The sequence below is a fragment of the Sinohyriopsis cumingii genome, unplaced genomic scaffold, assembly GCF_028554795.1.
Source record: "Sinohyriopsis cumingii isolate HCF-2022 unplaced genomic scaffold, ASM2855479v2 utg000721l, whole genome shotgun sequence".
NCBI lineage: Eukaryota > Metazoa > Mollusca > Bivalvia > Unionida > Unionidae > Sinohyriopsis > Sinohyriopsis cumingii.
In genome coordinates this window covers 389,888-412,127 of record NW_028315926.1, presented here as the reverse complement: position 1 = coordinate 412,127, position 22,240 = coordinate 389,888, and the positions used below count along the sequence as shown (strand labels likewise).

At 36.8% G+C, this 22,240-nt stretch overlaps 1 protein-coding gene across 2 annotated transcripts in view; it reads right to left on the bottom strand.

Moving 5' to 3' along the window:
- LOC149773266 (uncharacterized) overlaps window positions 1-19,048 on the bottom strand; it is a 175,393-nt gene extending 156,345 nt beyond the window's left edge. For both annotated transcript variants that reach the window (XM_089946537.1, XM_089946536.1), the window contains exons 1-2: window positions 18,004-19,048; window positions 765-1,343 (exon numbers count right to left, since the gene is read on the bottom strand). In XM_089946537.1, coding sequence (XP_089802663.1) covers window positions 765-1,343; window positions 18,004-18,241 — 817 coding nt within the window. In that variant the 5' untranslated portion in view covers window positions 18,242-19,048. The remainder of the gene's footprint in view (window positions 1-764; window positions 1,344-18,003) is intronic.
- Between the last annotated feature and the right edge of the window lie 3,192 nt (window positions 19,049-22,240).

Genomic DNA, 22,240 nt, shown 5'->3' with positions numbered 1-22,240 from the left:
AATAACATAAATTACATAAAAACAAATTCAACAATGTTACATCAAGTCTACAAAGATACAATTAAACTTTGGTGAAAAGTTATGTACACAGGACTGTTACACCCATTCTGGGGTTGACTTTCAGTTCTGCAAGCAAATAAGTATGGAAAAATGCAAATATATTATATTTTACAACTTTTATGTGTTATACCAAATATCTGACAGTTTACAATGTACAAAGTAAATATATTCTGATCAAAGATATAACCAGTTTTTGAACTATTTTGATATGTTTTCCACATTTAATGTAAATAACCAACATCCTTTATCCCAATACACATTAACAATTCATGTAAAAATGCCAATATCCTTTATTTGAATACACATTATACATTTAGCATAAATAGCGATATCCTTTATTCCAATATGCATTATACATGTAGTGTCAATAACCAATACCATTTGTTCCAATATGCATTATACATGTAGTGTCAATAACCAATATCATTTGTTCCAATATGCATTATACATTAGTGTTAATAACCAATACCATTTGCTCCAATACACATTATACATTAGTGCAAATAACAATACCCTTTACTTTCTTATGCCTTTTTTAAAACTTGTGTCAATATGTAATTTTAACGTTTTTTCAAAACAGCTCCCTAGAACTACAGTAGTCTTAGTTTATTACATACAAGCTTCAAGAGAAACCTTTCCCTCTAGCTCTCTGTACACTCCCATTCTCTTGGTTTGTTATTCATGGCTAAAAGCATTCTACTTACCATGAACTTTACATGGTTTTATCCCCTCCATATCAAGGAAACATTTGTCATCTTCTATGAGATCTGTGATTTGCTGATTGAGATCTATGACCAGGAGATACAGTGCACGACTCGTTAGAAATGTTTGATGAGTCGTGTAGAAGGCATACTGCCCTGCAAAATCCCATATTGACAATGCTGCATATTTCACTGTATCCTTCTCTAGTTTGTCGGCATGTTCATTTATCAAATGGATGATTTCCATCACTACATCCTTCTTCTTCTCTTTCTCACTGGACTTTGCTTTACTCAGTGGAACAGTAACAGTGCTTTTTGTTTGGTCTGAATGTTCCACACCATGTCCACCATCCACCTTGGTAACGGACAATTCTGCTGGCTGGGAGTATTCTAATTTAACTTCCTGGTCTGGTATTGGACTAGTTGATGTATCATTGCTATGAGTTATGTCATCTTCAGAAGCTGGTTCCCTTTGGTAGATATCATCTATATGACCTTCCTGTTCCTGGCTGACAGCGGACAGCTGATCTGGTCCAGACAACAGTTTCATCAGCCGTTGAAGTCTGGACAATTGATCAGAATCTTGCAAAAGAGAAAACGTAACATGTCTGTGTCTTAGATATATATATACACACACACTGTCCAAACATTGATCTTACCATATCACCTTGCCTCAAAGGATGTACCAATTTGCCCCTTTCAAATTTGCTTCATAAATGTCACATATATAATGGTTACCTGGCATTAAGCAGTCATTGTGAGTTGGTTGGCTGTTTTGTGCCTCAGCAACATTTCTCTGCAAGATAGGCTATATATATGGTGGCCATTATAGATGGTGGAGGAAGAACCAACAGGAAATTACTGGCAGCTTTCTCACTTAAACCCGCCCAGACAGCTGAGAAGGCAATGAGCAGTAAAGTCAAGCGATACTGACTATTCTGCCAGTGCAATTAAACTCAACCTGTGCTTTACAAGGAAACCATTGTTTTCATACAGAAATTTCATGTGAATCAATGTGCATTTATTATCTCATACTTATGCCCTCATGTACTTTACCTTCTTATTTAAATCACAGGGTGTGGCATTAGAAATCATTCTTTTGGTCTTTTTATTTGTCTGCTTAAACTGGCATACAACAACATACTGTTTACACAGTTTATGATTGAATAATACACATTAAACAATTTTGTTGATAGTGTAAGTAGAATAATAATATGAGATAAACCTCTGTATAGAGGCCACCTGTGTAATAAGGCCAATTTTGCATTTTCCCAAGGGTGGTTACTTTATATATATACAGTGGAACCCCGCTATAACGCGATGATCGGGGTCCATAAAATCGGATCGCGTTAAAAGCGGGGTCGCGTTAATGCGGGGTTTTAAAATATTTAACTTTTTTTCCGAGAACATATACGTGTATACATGTACAATGATCAAAAGTCGGCTTATCATCAGATGAATATTAACTGGAATGCATTAATTAAGATATATTCAAAATAATCGAAGGCTATTATATTTATAGGTTATTACTGTGCATTAAAAACATTTACTAATTTTTATTTGTTTGAACGATAATACAGATTGACCGATAATACCAGACTATCGCTATATCATGAAAAGTGTATCAACACCGTATGCTACCGTGCCGTCGTGGCATGCAGTTCATCCATAATGGATGTAATTTCATTGAAAATCGTACAGATTTAAAATATTCAATAATTTTGTAATAGTCTGAATTCGTCGTGTAAAATATAGGATGAACAAAATATTGAAACCATTTACTTGCCGTCTGATATCGTACGGCCATTGCATGCAGCTATTCCCGGGTCTACATACGGTGTCCGTACAAATTTCATACCGCTAAAATTTTATCATATGCGACAACTGCAAGAATAATTAACAATCAACGCATGATTTCAGCGTGCAAATAACTTTTATTTCAGATTTTGTGAACATCAAAAGAAACATGTGAAAACTGCTAAATTAATACTTCTTTTAAGTTGAGTAATGCCAATGATGTGTCGACGGATGCGTTATTATCTGCTACCATTCCCTTTATCATTTCACGGCGATAATTTTGTTTAAATACGGAAATTATGCCTTGGTCAAGTGGCTGGATTTCTGACGTAGTGTTTTTCGGGAGGTACGAAACTTTGATCTTGCCATCACTGCTGACAAGATTTTCCGCTGGGGGGTGGGCAGGGCAATTATCCAGCAGGAGGAGAGCTTTTTCCTCCAGCTTGAGTTTTCGTAAATGAGCCCGAACATCTGGAACGAATGTTTTGTGAAACCAGTCGTCAAATATGGAGCTATTCATCCAAGCATTCTTGCTGTTAGTGTACTGGAATGGAAGTGCCTTCATATTTACATGATGAAAACATCTGGGAGCTTTCGATTTTCCAATCATCAGAGGTCTGACTTTGTGGCTGCCAGACTTGTTAACACAAAATAAGAGAGTCACTCTGTCCTTCCTCTTCTTGAAACCTTCTCGTTTGTGACTGTCAGTCTTGGTTGCAAGGGTGCGATCGGGTAACATTTTATAACATTAACCAGTCTCATCGCAGTTGTAAACTTGGTCGGCTGTGTAGCAACCGTCCTCCAGCAACTTTTTAAGCCCAGTCGGGTAGGAATTGGCAGCCTCTTTGTCAGCGGAGCGGATTTCCCCAGACACAAGAACTTGGCTGATAGCGTGCCTTTTCTTGAATCTGTCTAGCCAGCCATTACTCGCCTTAAATTTGGAATCATCTCCATTGATACGGCGATCAAATTTCTCTGCTTGGGCTTTCAGAATTGGGCCAGAAATTGGAACACCTTCTGAGCGAGCTTGTACAAAAAATTGGTACAAAGCTGAATCTAGGACATTGTCATTAGCTAACTTAACCCTTTTACGCTGTAAACCAGTTTCCACTTCAAGAATGTTGGGTAGACTACGGAGCTTTCCTTCATCTGTTTTCCACCCTCGCAAAGTGGACTCGCTGATTCCTAGATCTCTGGCAAGCTGAGTTTGTTGTTTGCCCTTCTTTAGTTGATCTAGGGCATACAGTTTCTCTTTAGCAGAAAACGACTTGCGTTTTTGAACTTGCTTTTCCATAACAGTAAAATATTTTTTTATATAAGCAAACAACGTACACAGATAAAGCTCAATAACTAAGTAATGAAGGCCTGCAATGGTTACGAATCACTTTTTATATAAAACAAAATTAAGCTGAACGGATGTACAATTTCATACCCTTTTAATTTACAGATAATAAAGTGGATATTATTTACTTTCAACTGTTTGTTGTTTGATCACACCGCCAAGCACAGCATACATGTTGGCGGCTTTCGTCCTTTGATGTTTATTAAATTGTGCGACTCTTGTATCAACCACAACTTTGTCTGCTGCTTGGCTGTGATTGCAGTTAAATAAGAAGCCCATGTCGGCTATTGTTTGAGCAACGACTGTATACAGAATTCATGGAAGACAATCACAAAGACGATTTACTGGCTTTACTCATGGATCCGTAATAAGTAACACTTCCGATAATGTTTACTTCGGCTTAACAATTCAAAAACCTAATGAAACCAGTTTTCTCTTCTAGAGTAGAATACGGAGCTTCACCACAACCTGTTCAAATTGATAAATTTCAGAAGCCAAGCGTTGTACACACTATTTCTCGTACGTTATATATATCGTATTATTTTAGAATTCATACACGATCACTTCTCCAAAATCACTTAAAGAACCAGGATAAATTGTTAAGTTCCGATCGTTTATTATTAAAAGTCATACGCGAATTTTTCCACCAAATTATAATAAACGTTTTACACACTATTTCTCGTACGTTAAACAAATATTTTCACGGTCCGATAAAAATACACGTAAATGAATTTCAAATTTCAGGAACCATGCCACGATCACATTATTTTAAAAGTCACAACTAATCTCATGCCCAAAATGAAGTTAATTTCTTGTTTTGTTTTTTTTTACTTTTCTCCCAATTTTTTTTCTCCATGTGTGAATGAATATACGAAATTTCGGGAGCCATGCTACGACCGCGTTATATCCGAATTCGCGTTATGGCGGGGCGCGTTATAGCGGGGTTCCACTGTATATATATATATATATATATATATATATATATATATATATATATATATATATATATATATACCATGTCTTGATCTTGTCATGCTGGAAAACAAGTCCAAAAATGAGATTCAATCCTGAGGCAGCAACTGTAAACATTTTGTTCAACTAAAAAGTTTATAAAGTTTGAGTGAACCTTAATCACTTTCAGTAATTTCAGAAACTACAGTTCCAATGGATTATTGCTACCTCTCAACCTGATTTAATCTTTAAAACAAAAATAAATTCATGTCGGCTGCTACAACCATAGGGCTCATATCACTGCTTATAATTTGCGAATCATGTGTACTGTGTAACATAATACAGTACATGGATGACCGATATTTAACTTGTAAGCAATGATATTAATCTCTGTGGTGCTGGCAGTGATCATATTTCCCACCATGTGAGGTGAACAAATAAACACATGATATCCAATAGACTTATGGTCAATCTGTACTCAAGCTGTTTCATACCCAGTAGAAATTAGTCGTTTCGTACCCAAGGTGATGGTCATTTCATATCCAAAGTGATGGACAATTCGTACCCATTATTGCACACGGTCAAATATACTATAATGTCATATTTACCACTCCCTCTCTAATTACAAATCTATATTTTGTCAAATAAACTGTTCCTGCCATATTAATTGCACGAGTAAAGCAAAACCGAAAAAAAATTGCCCTAGCACTGATAAACAGTTGTATTCTTTTCATTGAATAGTAGCATCTATCCATCTATCTATCCATCTATATTCACATTGCAAAAAAGGACAAAGCTGACCTGGTTTAAATAATTGAATAAGTCCTTTCCTTTGTAGTAATTCAAATCAACAAACTTTGCCATTTTTTTGGTTTTATTCAGTAATGACTATCATGACTTAAACAATTACAAATGTTTAGCCACCAAAGGCAACTACAAATTTGATGATCTTTTAATAATGGGCTGAAATCAGATAAAAAGGTGTTGCTTAATTAGGTTTGTCGTTTCCAATGACCAGTACTGGTATTATTGTGCAACTTTTGTCGACTTGTTACTCAATGGTACTCAAACTGTTGACCTTGGTAAACAATCCTGACTGACAAGAAATTGTTTGTAGACTGCCAGCAACAAAAATCTGAACAATTTCAACAATCACAAGAAGCTCACACATTAGTGCATACATGCCAACTATTACGCTTTTTTACACTACATTATGCCTTATGCGTATCTGTGCTCGGATTATGCGTTTTCGGAATATCCCCCTCCCAAATAAATTAATAATCTGTTTTCTCATGCAAACGCCTTTGGACGCCTCTACTCCATTCGCATACAAGCGCTTTTTGATGCCTCTACACCATTCTCATGGAAGCACCTTTCGATGCCTTCTATAAGCATCAACCATTTTGAGCAGGTTTTCGTAGCGCCACCTCAGGGAAAACACCTATTAGATATTACATTCAGTGCTGTGAATGACCATTACATCAGATCACGTGGTCGCTGTTATGCTCTGGTCGAAATCTTCTATTTAAAGTAACTGGGTCATATTCTCCACTCTCACTCACTAAAAATAGTTATGTCGGTCCCCGTGAATGCAGAGAATAACCTTTGAGTACAACTTAAATGCTCATATGTATAAAGCAATGGACTAAAAATTATACATGTACAGACATTTAGATAGCCTTTCCAACATTGTGTCAGTTTACGGAAATTGGATTATACAGGCAAAACAAATGGAACAGTAAAGTTAAAACAAATTCTGTCATCTAATGGATTTGGCTGTATGTTGGTAGTTAAGGACTGGGTGATAGAAACACTTTTCTAGCTTTGTTCAGACAATGTCCTCTTGATGGAGACGGGGAAAGTTGGCCACAGGGAATTTTTTTTTTTCTGAATGCAAAATTCAAAGAAAGCCACCACTACCAGTCGGCCCAGCAGTGTACACAACCAGCCCCATAACCTACCAGCCAGCCTCGCCACCATTTAATACCACCTAACAAAGGTAATCATAGATTAATCAAAAGAGGAATAGTAAGTTTTTTGAACCTTCAGGTACCATTATTCTGTGCCATGTTTCAAATTTCTATTAACTCTACATCAAATCTACTTAATTAACCCATAACTATTTTAAAACATCACCTATTTAACCTTTAAACTTGTAACTTACATTAATATAACGCTATTTACCAAATATTCAATCATTCCTACCAGTTAAGAAAATTGATCTGATAAGTTGAAATAATGTTCAGTTAAAAATGCAACAGGCGCTAGGAACCATGTTAGCACCCACCTGGATGGTATTCTTACATGCTAACAATTATTGTTAACCACGGAGATTTACCGTCATGTGAAATAAAAACAACAATTCAACATCAATATAATCAATTTCAATCGATCATAAAATCTCTTAAATCAATATTAATCAAAATTGAATAACTATTTAAATAAAACACTAATAAAAGCATAATTATCAAACTTAAAACTAACATACAAAGTAAGTTCACTGAACAAAGAACATAAATTTTACTAATCCTGAATAAACTAGATGCACGCACTAGGTTCTCAAGATTACAGATTTGGTATCTTTTTCCAAAACCTCCCCAGGCTATCAGATTAGACAAAGACGTAGGAAGGGATTATTGGCTCAAACAGTTGAATCAACTGATATCGAGATCATAAACACTAGGTACCATACTAACATCCGCCATAGCAGCATTACCTCACGACAATAAAACTATTGTAAACAAAGTGAGTATATCTGCAACGGGCCATTGAAACATATAACTAACTGCAATATATTCAAATAATCCAAATATTACCGTACCCTATATTATATTAACTAAACCCAAGTAAAAACAATAAACAAATAACATATAAATACTTTAATGACAAACTAACAAATAAATAACAAAACTAAAAGTAAAAAACTAAACACTCAAACATGTCTAAACCAGAACCAACATATAAAACCTCATTCAGGAACTTTAAGTTGGATAGGAGAAAAAACAACTACTCAAACAAAATGGCCAAAACCCCAACACCAAACAGGACCCCTAATGACCCCTGTCGAAGCCACCAAAAAACTACGCCAAACAATCAACCCATAACATATAGTGGGAGCAGACACCAACCCAACCACCACCACTGACACCCTGGTCAGAACATTAAATTTTGCAGTCACAAGGCTACCACCCCCCACAGACAAACTCACACAGGCTAGCTGCATTTCAAACCACAAGTAGTAGTCCAAACTCAATTCCTCCCTTTATCTCACATGTCACTTTTCCCAAATTACACCCGAGTACAGGACCAGAATATACTGACTTAGACGACACACTCCCGATTTTAATTAATGACTCAGCAAGGACAGAAATAACACAAGTCAAACCCTCGATAGACGAAATCAACCAAAATCTTTCATTAACACCCACTGGAAAACCATGAATCACAATCAAAATTACCAAAACAAACATGGATAAGGAAACTGATAACCCCCACCCCAACCTACAAAATCCAAAACCCAGGAAAATCATACAGCAATATAATCAATCTCTCAATCAGCAACCTCACAATCTGACACAACTTTAAAACACAACAAAGTAAGGAAACCATTCATTGCAGCCAAACCCCAGGGCCATCAACAGACACCAAAACCACAGAACAAGAAGAACAAAGGGAAATGGCAGAATTCTTAGATAGTTTAGAAAGTCAATTCGGGAACAAAAAAGTGAAGAAACAAGTGACTAAACAAACATACTTAAGTAGAAGTAAGCTACCCATGAAAGAACTAAAGAAAGAAATGCAACCCATAACAAACCCACTAACACTGACTAACCATGAGCGAAATCAAACCAAAATAACCATAAACAACACTAACGAAAAGGAATTAAACAGGAAAACCCAAAATCAGAAACCACAAAAACCAAACCAATTACCAAAACACCAAACAGATAAACAGGGGACAAAATCAGACACCAAACCAGACCCAAAACCTACCCCCAAAACAAAGAAAAACCCAAGACATAGGCAAAAATTTCACTCCATCAATCTCACAATCTTTATCTCTAGCAAAAACTCAAAATTCAACAACTTAAACCAAAATAAGATAGCAAGCGCACTTACAAAGGCCCACAGACAGGAGTTCTCAATCACAGAGGCCCACGGATGGGAGTTCTCGTTCATCAGACCCAACACAAACTATATAATAATCTGATGCAGCGCAATCCAACAAGTAAATAAGTAAATGGAAATTGAACAAACTGCAAAAATTAGAGTTGCTATAACTAGACATGCGGCACTAAAAGGAAACATTGGAAGCAGGAAACCTACACTAACTGCAAACACTAGTACTGAGATCAATCAAAACACAACCAAAAACAGTACAGCAACAATATACAAAAAAAGTCCTTAGGCTGCCCAGAGAACAACAACTTAAAACAATCAAACACCTCGAAGAAGACTTTGAATATTACGGGTTTAATACAAACAGGACATACAAACTCAAACTCAAGAATTCCCGAAAACAGGAAACACCAATTGCTATAACCAAATACCCACCCAAAACCAATGGTAAGATTAGGTCCCTATGGAAAGCTATACAAACTGGAAAACTACAAAAACAAACCATGCTTTTGTGGAAACTGCAAAGTGTGGGGCCACTTCACTAGCTCTTGCAAAAACAATTCAAAATGCGACCACTGTGGGGGCACACATAAGAAGCAGTGTAGAAGGAAAGAAATTAAATGTGCTAACTATACAGGACCTCACCACCCTAAATCATATGAATGCCCCCTAAGTTCGTGTGAATTTGCTATAGTACAACATATGAATTTGAACCACACATCATAAAAAGAAGCAAAACTAAATATCATTCAAAATCAAGCCACCAAATCAAATAGGTACTCTACAAATGTTGTCCTTCAGTTCATTAGTGAAATAATAGCATTGTACAAAATACAACGAATGATCATGTCCCAATCGACATGACTCATCAAGTGCTAACCAAATTAATAACAGATTATTTCCCAATCAAAACCAGAGATCATAATAAACCATACCAACATCATAACAATAGTAAATATCAATAATCAATATGTATCCCACTCAACATAAATGCTTGATACTGTGGCAGTGGAACTGCTGCGTGATCATTAAGAATATCCCCGAGCTAATCCCAAAAATAAACTCTGACAAATGTAAACCTGACATTATCTGCTTACAAGAAACAAATCCAGTACTGCCTTCACTAACTGATGTTATTATTAATACTGCTCTCTCATCCGGGGAATTCATTTTTCAAAACTGCCATTGTAAAGCCTCTGGACTGGACTATTGTAACTGAATTCTGTATGGTTCATCTCAATATCTGCTCCAGAAACTTCAAAAAGTTCAAAACACAGCTGTTTGGATCATACTTAGAGTACCACGATCAGAGCACACCTCCCCACTGCTCTGTACCTACACTGGCTATCCATTTGATCCAGAATCAAACACAAAATTTGTTCTCTGTGCTACGTTTCACTGTCGAACTCTAGTCCAACATACCTATCCGACCTCAACCATGTGTACACACCCGCAAGATACTTACACTCCTCTTCTGCCAATCGTATACTCATTATTCCCACTATGAAAACAAAGTCATATGGACAGCATTCTTTTGCATACCAGGTCCCAGCAACGTGAAATGAATTGCCCACTGAACTTAGACACAAAGACACAGTGATCACATTCAAGTCAGATCACATGGTCACTGTTTATGCACTAATCAATATCTGCTACCTAAAGTGACTGGGTCGTAATCTCCACTCTCCAAAATGGCGGTTGCAGATTTCATTCAGTACTTACGAAGTTTGCACGATTTGAATCACAACAATGAAAGATTCAATAACTTAGGTAAAGGCTCTGATATTGATGTAGGCAGCAATTAGTTTTTATAAGTTATCAAATTCAGATGACTTAGTAATGTAGACGCAGACGAAAAACTTGTAAATTTCAATTATGAGAAATGGCAGCTACAGTTGGTCATGTGGACTCAATGACATGACGGTGAATGAGTTCTCTCAAGATTTTAAAGCATAAAAAAATTCTTCCGTGAAAAATAATTACACAGCTATAACAATCGGACTTTACTCTTAAATTTTTCCACATATAATAGATGTGTACCAAAAATGTAAAATGGTTAAAATTGCTGTTAAATGTAACATACACTACATTGCTTAACAGTTCACAGGCAGGCCTATGCATATGGGGTCGAATAGGTAACAGGTGTTCTATTTATAGCACGCTGCACTTTGTAACTATGCTCTATGAGGTAAAGGGTTATCAATGGAGCAGGAACAAAATTAAACCCCATCAAAGGTGCACTATCAGCAATCGACCTCACCATAGTCACTCCTAAAATAAGTATACCCAGAACAGGAGGACAACAACTTAAACCCACTGTCCCATGTTGGAACGAAAAAAGTAAAGTAGCTCAAAACACTGAAAAAAGGCCCTTAATCAATTTAAACACATAGGGAACTCCAATGACTTTAAGATTTACAAAAATAGGGAAAAAGAAATGAAAATAATCCAAAATGCAAAAAAAAAAATCCTTGCAAGCCTTCTGCTCTAACATAAACTTCAAAACCAATGCAAAACAGGTATGGGACAAGATAAAAGCAATAAAGGGGAAAAGCAAGCAACCAACTACCCATTTGACTGGAAATCTAACCAACAAAGAAAAGGCACACTGCTCAGCATCACACTTTGCAAGCATGAGCAGCAACTCCAACCATACCCGAAAATTCCAAGAGCACCACCAAAATGTAGAACAAAAGTATCCAAACCTATTCTCCGACCTAGGATCCAAGCAATCTATATTAAACGAGGACTTCACAATAGCAGAATGGACAGCTGCACTTGCTAAGAAAAAGGCAACCTCACCCGGAGAAGACCAACTTGGCTATGAAATATACAAACACATCCCAGAAAACATAACTGAAATCATATTAGATCTACTTAATAATAGCTGTCAGAAGGGCCAACTACCCAAAAGTTGTGAAAAAGCTATTCTCATTCCAATACCCAAACCTGACAAAAACCCAAATGACATCAATGCATATAGATTCATATCTCTAACTGACAACATATGCAAAATAATGGAAACAGTGATTAATGGCAGCCTAAAATACCATCTAGAAAACAACAACTACATTGCAGAAACACAAAGCAGCTTTTGCAACAAAACATCCACCCAGGACCAATTGTTCAGACTCAAAGCAAGCATCAAGCTAGCATTTAATGCAAAACGCAAATGCAATAGACATCTAATCGCAGTATTTCTCGATCTAGAAAACCATTCAATTTGGTCTGGACAAAAGGTGTTATTGCAAAACTTAATCTATACAAAATAACTGGCTGCATGCATAAATGGATAGCAGACTTCCTAACAGATCAGAAGATACTGACAAAAGTAGGGGATCAATATTCAGATATATATAACCTAGAAAACGGTATGCCACAATGTAGCATGGTTAGCCCCACTTTATTCAACATCATGGTAAATGACCTTGACACTATAATTAACAAATATAAGGTAGATCTATCCCAATTTGCTGACGATAGTGGGATCTGGAAAGCAGCCAATCCAAACAGCAAAACAGTCACAGGGAAAATACAAGATGTGTGCGTGATGTGATTTTGATTTTTAACGTAGCTTTAACAATTTTTCAGTCATATCACTACGATGTCTTCAATGTGGCAGTTCATTGTGATGTCTAGCACTGGGACATCATGCCACAGACATATAGCATGATGTCCCACCCAGTCACATTATCCTGACACCAGGCCGACCAGTCCTAACACTAACCTCTTAATGCTGAACGCCAAGCAAGGCAGCTGTTAGTACCATTTCTGTAAGTCTCTGATATGACTCGGCCGAGGAGTGAACCCACGACCTCATACATCTGAGGCAGACGCTCAAATACAAGATAGTCTTAACCAAATAGGTCAGTGGGCAGATAAATGGGGTTTTATAATATCCAACACTAAAACAGAAGCCATTATGTTCTCACCACACAACAGAAATACCATAGAATACCCTAAACTACACATACAAGGGAAAATAATCAAACTTGTCAAAATAGCCAAATTCCTAGGAATGTTCCTTGACGAAAACCTAACATGGAAACACCACATTAAAGAGCTCACCCAAAAATGTAAAACTGATCTAAGTCTATTAAGAAACCTCAAGGGAACTACATGGTGGGTCCACCAAGAAACGCTTTTAACGATATATAAGGCACTTAAAAGAACAAAAATAGATTATGGATGCCAAGTCTATGCATCAGCTAACCAAACATTACTTAGTAAACTAGATTCCATACAATATAAGGCACTAATCATTTGTACCGGAGCACTAAACTCAACCTCCCTAGAAGAGCTCCAAATACTGACAAGAGAACTACCACTGCAACTAAGAAGAAACGAAAGCATATTAAGATATGCCGCGCAAGTTTCGATCCACAAAACAAGCCACCCCACCAGGAAAATTATTAAAGAAAGTAATATCCCTTTCATTAAAAAAACTGAAACTACAACCGCCTGGTGCAAAAGAAATTTATGAACTAACTAAAGATCTTATCCTACCCACTCTACAAGCTGAACAATGCAGTTACCCTGACCCAACACCATGGACGGGAGGTAGCCCTAACTGTAACAAAATAGCCCTTACTTATGGCAACAAAAAAGACCAGGTACATGATATAAGCTCAAATATATCAGCCGAGACAGAATAAAAATACACAGGGTACACCAAGATATACACTGATGGCTCAAAAAATGACAAAACTGCACAAAACTGCTGCGGCAATAGTAAACCCTGAAACGAACACAGAATTCAGAGCTAGATTACCCGACACCTGCTCCATTTACACAGCCAAATTCTGGGCCATTACTGAACTTTAAAATGGATTCAACTAACAAACACTAGACAAGCAGTTATCATTAACGACTCCCTTAGCATCATCAACTTGATTAAATCAAACCACTCTATCACAAGAAGCCGCTTCCTGAAGGAAACCAACCACTTAATTAAACAAATGCTAAATAACAAACATATAATAGAGTTCATGTGGGTGCCCTCCCATATCGGACTAGCAGGTAACGAAAAAGCAGACCAAGTAGCTAAACAATATCTCCATGAACCCAACTCCATAACATTATACTACAGCATCCAAGAATTGTATAGCATCATCAGAATTAAAATTGACAATAAGTGGCAACAACAATCGGATAGCAGCAAAAAGGGACGCAAGCTATACTCCATACTAAATAAGGTCGCAAGACATACCAACCCAAAAGAACTTGTTATAAGTCAGGATCAAAAACTGATCAATAACATACTAATAGGCAAAACTAAATTAGCCTGCAGCTTTGGGACATATTTGACCATCAACATAAACTCAAATGGCAAATGCACACACTGTCCACTCCAAGAAGATTTAGAACATGTTTTTAACACCTGCCATAAGAATGGAACTGAAAGAATTAGGTTGAGGACTAAACAACATAAAATAGGGTCCCCACTGACCTATCCAGATTTCCTTGAAGAACAAAACTTAAATAAGGACATTACTTACAAAATTATTATAAACTTCCTCACCGATATTGGGAAAAAAGGTGGGGATTTAAACAAAACTATATGACCCGCTAAACAATAAATAAATACCATTCAATTAATTACAACTAGGGGACAGGCTAACAAACTAAATGTAAGGAACAACAAGACCAGATGTTGCTGACATGTCTTAGCGACCCGAATATTCGGCAAAGATATGTCTTATCAAAATAGATTTATCCTGAAAATAACATCACATAAATAACTATCCACAAGCCAGGATAATAATCAAAACAAAACGAGTCCCAGCCTACCAAAACTAGTAGACAGGCTAACAAACTTAAAATTAGGGAATAAATAAGAACAAATGTCTTTGAAAAGTCTTAGCGACCCGATTATTCGGCAAAGATATCTGACTTATCAAAATAGATTTAGCCTGAAAATAAAATAACATCACACAAATAAAACAAAATAGAAGCAATTATCATAACTAGTAGACAGGCTAATAAACTTAAATTTAGGGAATAAGTAAGATCAGAGCTTCTTGACATGTCTTAGCAATCCGAGTATTCAGCAAAGATATCAGTCTTAATCAAATAGACTTTGCCTGAAAATACAATAACAACATTCTAATAGCTTCATCCAAAAACCTAAGAAAATAAATCGAACATAAAGATAGATTCGCAAGTACTTAGCCCAACCATAAACCTTTAAAAAAACATAATTAATGATTTATTTTTCTAGGGCACCACAATCATACAACATGAAATTCAGTACACTAACATCTTTTCCTACCGCAAGGTGACCACAGATTATCTGTAGTATAATAAATGCAACTGCACTAAGGCACAACCTCTCCTCGAGGCACTAAAAACAATTACAACACCTAGATAAGACCTTAAAATACTAGAATATATAAGGTGGTCTACAAAGCCCAAGACCATCAGGTCCAGCTGCACAAGGCGGCAAAGCCTATCAAGACAGGAAAACTTACTATAACCCCAAAATTAATACCTATAAGGTGGTCCAAACCCCAAGGACCATCGGCCCAGCTTGCACAAAGCAGCACACCATCAAGCCTAGGAAAGTTTAAATAACCATACACAAATGGGTGAACCCAAACCAAGAACCGAACCACTCCACCCAAATCAGATTCAATCGATAAAGTTTAAATAACCCTACAGACTATTACTAAGCAATCACTAGTGCTGTACTATCATTAAAAAAAAAAAAACAGCACAGAATACATCTCCAAAACTCCGTCATGATGGCAATTCATTAACCTTTTGGCAAAGGAGTCAAAAGTTTTTACCCTGGATAAACCAAGGTGCCATCCTAGTGAGCAGGCTCCTCCCTGACCAAACCTTCCTCCTCACCACCGCCGGACATTAAATTAAGAAACGTGCATAGCACATATTAAATACATGAAGGGAGAGGCAGTTTTTCCTTCTTCATGAACAATTAATTAACCGTCTGCATGGAAATAAAAGCCTAGGTGTCCCAACGTGACCTCATAGTGGCGACCAATTGCTACTGACATCACATACTGCTTGGCTGTCACCTAGTGCAGCTAATGCAGACTGAATTGCTACCTTTAACTCAAGTGTGTGCTGGGTCTATCCCCGCTCGAGTATAGCCTTACATTCAGGTCGCTAGTAGGGTCTATGAAGCCAGTCATATTGACCCAAGACCTGATGGCTCAATTAAAATAGTGTCTTTTATGCACTGTAATGATTGGGGGATGTGGATCTAGTCTGCTTATGGACATTAACCAGACGTACATGCCCGTTTGGGCAAAAACGTCTATAATTTAAATGATGATGATGATTCTCCACTTCCTAAAATGGAGGTCGTGGATTTCATTCAGTACTTACTTGAGTTTTCACGATTAGAATCACAACTATGAAAGCTTCAATAACTTAGGTATAGGCTCTGATATTGATGTAGGCAGCACTTAGTTTTTATAAATTATCAAATTCAGATGACTTAGTGATGTAGGCACAAAGAACTTGTAAATTTTGAGTATGAAAAATGGCAGCTACAGTTGGTCACGCGGCTTCACTGACTTGACGTTGAATGAATTCTGTCAAGATTTTAAAGCACATAAAAAATTCTTCCATGAAAATCAATTACACAGCTATAACGATTGGACTTTACTCTTCAATTTTTCAATACATAATAGATGTGAAATAAAAATGTAAAATGGTTAAAATTGCCGTTAAAAGTAAAATACACTGCACTGCTTAACAGTTCAGAGACAGGCCTATATGTATGGAGTCGAATCAGTAACAGGTTTTCTGTTTATAGCACACTGGTGGATGGACAGATGGCGGTGATAATCTTATGTACAGATATTGGTGGATGGACAAATGGAGGTGATAAGCTTATGTACAGATGTTGGTGGATGGACAGATGGCGGTGATAAGCTTATGTACAGATATCGGTTGATGGACAGATGGCGGTGATAAGCTTATGTACAGATAGCAGAAAATATTTATACATCCCCTTGCTATAATGGGAGGGGATGAAAAAGTTGCATTTCAAGTTCTGTCAAAATGTTTAAATTTATGTCAGTAATGCCTTTGGTAGATACACGAGTAATTTTGCATAAATGCATTACCCCAGACACACAAAAAATGTACACAGGACTGTGCTATAATTTGCTGGCCTTTAGCCATACATGGCTGCAAATATGCCTATTCTATGATCAACTTACTTTTGTAATATGCATTGTCCATATGACACGATAGCTCTTTGAATCAGATTTGGAATATGTCCTGTTTTTTAATAAAATAAGGACAGCAAATAATATCTAAACCACTGAGATGAGCCATGCCATATAAAGTCTTCCTTCTGACAATCAAAGGAACATACCTCAAGGTATCATTAAAATATACTGAAAGTCATCTCTCATACAAGTTTTCCCCCTGATAATCAAAACAATAGTCTTCAAGATATCATTGAAATCTCTCCATTCAGTCTTACACACATCCAAGGTCATTTAGTAACTGTAAAACTGACATTCATAAAATTGGTACACTGAAATGATTAACTAGAATTTCAAGCATTTTCAGGATCTGACTAGGTGTAACATCCCAACACCAATATATGTCATATGCATCTCAACCATTCCCAGCAAATTGTATCCTGGCATTAACACCCCAACACCAACACTCAATCATTTTCAATGTGTCCCTTGTGTAACATCCCAACACCAATAGATTTCATTTGAGTCTCAACTATTTTTAAAGTTTGACCCTGACACAACATCCCAACAAAAACTATATCATATGAATCTCAAGAAATGTCAAGATCTGACTTTGGTGTAACATCCCAACACCAATATATGTCATATGAATAAGATGAAGAACATAGGCTGTTGTATATTTGTTCATGTGATTACACAAAAAGTCCACAAATAGGGATGGTCTACCATCAAGGCGTAAATCTGTTTTTAGTGATTACACGTAAGGTTATCAGTTAATAATGGCCTACCTTCAAGTTGTACTTTTGTTCATAGTACCTACACGTAAGATTTATGGATAAAGACGGCCTACCTCCGTGCTGTGCTATCCATTCACCAGTGTCCAGAGAGATTTTGCAACAATGTTTATATACATCGATTCCCTCTGTGCTCGTCCTCTTGGAAATATCAACTTGATGTCCAAGGAGGCGCTTTGTTAATGTCGTCTTTCCAACCCCAAACTGACCAACCACCATGACTCTGCAGTTATAAACTTTCTCCTTTCCATCTTGCAGAGCCTTTTTGTACAACATAAGGGATTTATTATCCATGTGAAGGATCTCCACAGGAATAATAGGGCCTGAAAACAGACATTTTCAACAACATATGGATTAAGTGAAAGAAAAATGGAAAACAATTTTTATTTTCATAAAGTTGTAATCAAATTAAGGGGGAAAAAATGACAAACAATATTCACTTTCTTCTAGGTACATGCACTACCAGTAGTGTTAGAAGAATTAGCATTTTACCTCTTTGTACCTTTTCTTGTATATCCATATACAACTGTGAAACATTTTAGCAACATTGCAGGAATAAAGTTTCATTTTGCTGTCTTATAGCACACTATTTGTTTCTATATTGAGAATATGCATTGTATTATTTTGGGGTAGTGGGGAAGGGGGATGCTAGGCTAATTTGAGACTTTGCCATTAATAAATAATGTTCCATGAACGAAAAACATGGGAAGTATTCAAAAGGATGTTTAGACGCTTGCAACTTAAATGTTTCATCCAAACAGCCAACGTTTAATCATTCAGCAATAATAACTATTTTGTCTTTACGGCAGCACTCTACATTCAGTACATACTTCTGAGAGAAGGCCTGGTATAAGTTGTTTGTATTGGCAACGTACACATTGGAGATTGTGACTTTAATTTCCCTACATCTGTGGTCATGCCTTAAAAATGTTACTTCAATTTCTTCTGTTAGGAAACCATTATTTCCTAGAAAATATGTTTCTTTGGGAATACTAACCCAATCATAATACTTTCAGAGAACTACTACTACCGCTCAGATCAAGCCCTCCCAGAGACTATGTTTAGCTAAAGGGAACTAAAAATTGTCTGCTGGCCTATGTGACAGTCAGAGAGAGTGATCTCCACTTAGGTATATGACCTGGCGGCAAAGACTGCAAACTTATCTGTTACTACTGAAGCACAAGGCACAGTCTATGGCTGTAACTATGGGGAAGGTGGGAGGGTGTATGTGTATTATCATTGGGTATGTATTCATGAAGAAACATATTTTAACCCTTTAGCTACTAGAGCTGTTGTGCAGTTTCACTACTGCTGTGTGCTATCATATCAGTTACTGAGACTACTGAGGCTGGTTCCATGGCTGAATACTAGAGCATCATCAAGGCTGACTATAGACCAGCAAGTTGTTCTCCACCCTTTTTTTTCTTTGACTGGCATCTCCGCTGCCAGTCAAAGAAGAAAAAAAGGTGGAGAACAACTTGCTGGTCTAGGCTGACGACAGAAACTGACAATGAAAACATGCTCACATTTATATTCATTATTTCATTAGTTTTTACTCGATTTCACTGAAATAAAAAACACCTTACCTTGTATAGTGTTTATTATTCATATATTTCCACATTATATTACAGAGTTGAGAGTGGTACCTCTCAAAACAGTCATTATCCACACATAAATGACGATGTATATTCCAAACTATGCCCACATCTCCGTGATGCTGATTTCATACCATTTCAGCCTCTGGTCTTTCCTTTGGTCCCCCATTTTTCTTGACATAATTGTTTCTTTCCCAATCTTTTCCACCAGACATTCAGGAAAAAACTTGAGACAAAAATGGTTCTCAATGCTTAGTCCAAGCTTGATTGTTGAACCAACATGAGAATCAAAATCACTGATCTCGAAGACGGCAATGTCATAACTCCATTGTGCAAGTGGGACTATGTCCGCCTCGTCATCCAATTAAACATTACTTGCATCTGGTATTGAAACAAGACTAATATCAATATCCGATCCATTTTCAAAGAATGATCCATTAAACTCTTAGATATCACGTGCACTGAACCCTTTAAAGTTGTTCATATCTGAATCGGAATCCATCTTTGTTTATCTCAACTACACTAGTTTCATAAAGTGCAGAAAATCCCCAACAGTGTGTCTAAATTTAACCAATCAGGTTTCACATTTCTATCAAAATGCTGAGTAAACAGTTCTCTCATTGGTTATGATAATCAAAAATCTGTTAACTCCTGTATTTTCAACAAATCAACTCTTCGTTAACATAGCAGTCCATCCGCATAGATGCGACACTCGGATTTAGAATACTGCTTAACTATATGCACATAAGCAACACTGGGATAGTAAACTAACCTTATCGATGCTGCATATATGCGTCAGTGGGGTTCAGGAGCTATTTACAGATGACGCTAAGATGCAGTAGTCGTAGCTAAAGGGTTAATGGGAAAAACTGGTTTTTTCTCCAGACAAGTTATCCAGTCATAATGCATTAGGAGAATATGTAAGAGGTGGAAGTAGGTATATCCCCTTACCCATGTGATATTATCCCCAGTCCCCCAAGGTTGAGACAGCTTCTAGATAAACCGGCTGGAAGGGACACCATCTGAAGAGGCACGGTTTCAAAAGGGAAACACCCACCCACCCCAGCAAAATCCAGTGGAAGTAGTGAAGCAGCATCTTAAGAAGTTGTCAATCGATCTAAAAGGGTGAACTGTTGAGCTGCAAATATAGGTCTTACCATTTAGAACTGTGCCCTCTGGGATGTCAAATCTTGACGATAAGAGCCAGAGAGAGAATGGGCACTCTGATCTCCATCCCACAGCCTGAATGATTCAGTTAACAAACAGTTCTGGCTTAAAGCTCACTTAATCGAGGCGTGTTTATTCCACTGACAGATAAGATGAAATGATAGTTTTGATGAAATGTGACCTGGTTCTTGCCACTGTCATCACTGGTCACATAACCATGACATCAGGTCCAATAGTCATGTGATATCATCAATAAACCCCTTTCCAACGTTTTTTGTAGAAAACTTTGAAAATATTAAATAGACATCACATACTGTTTGACAAATTACAAAAGGACACACAATTCTCGACATATTTATTCTGAAAGCAATGACCAGATACCTGTCGATGTTACAACCTGGACAAAGCCAGATTCATCCAGCAGTGAGCTTGTCAAGGTTGTGTCAAAGTAATATTTAACACAAACACATGTGCTCTACAACATTAGAATGTGGTTTATTGTTGATATCACTTGTCTACTGGTATGCTCAGGAAAAGCTATGTATGGTCAAACTTGTATCTGACACCAGTCATTACTGTGGAAATACAAAAGAAGCAGTTAAGCAAATAGTGGTACTTATTCATGACTGAATAACGTGAACTACAAGTTCATATAAAATGAAACCTGAAATTAGCTATCACATTAATATCCGTAATGGAGAGCACTTTAAACCACTCGGGGCCCCTAAATATATTGTTGTAACGAAGTTAGTGATGTGGTTATATAGAGAATATCCCTCTGTCTAAAAATTTGACACTCACATGTCAATCTTGGTGCCATATTTGTTCTTGGATGTGTCGATTTGATTGGAAAAAGGGTTTAGTTCATTGATATGTCGACTTGATACTTCAGTGTATTATCTATGAATATTCATGGTAATATTTATTCGGTGCAAATGAAACTGAGACCAATAATATGGTCTAACTTAAGTCACTTCTGCATTAATCTTTTGCTCTCAGATAATGTTTTACAGGGGTTGTTTAAAAGCAGGTTATAAATCTTTCTACTGATATATATATATATATATATATATATATATATATATATATATATATATATATATATATATATATATATATATATATATTAATCGTTTTTAATAAATTGCAATCACAATACTGGAATCTAGTTACTTCAATCTGTTAAAATTAATTACTATCACTATCACTGGTCTCAACTACCAACGGACTTTGAAACCAAAAATGTTCTGGTGTAGACGCCCTGCTTGTGCAGTGTTTCTATCATCTACACCACCCTTCACAAGCACAGAAGCTAGAATAAACAAAACTTGGAGACCCCATGACATGGTTCGGATTACCTATTGTTTTGCAAGAATGGTTGGTCCAATCTGATAAAAGTGAGTAGTCTGGTACCTCAGGTGGCTCACCAGAGTATGTGGGCAAGAGTATACCTGTGGTAATTGATGGAAGAAATGGGGAAGGAGAAACTCTGTTCCTCTCTCTCCTCGATGCCCATGTGTGAAAATAGGGC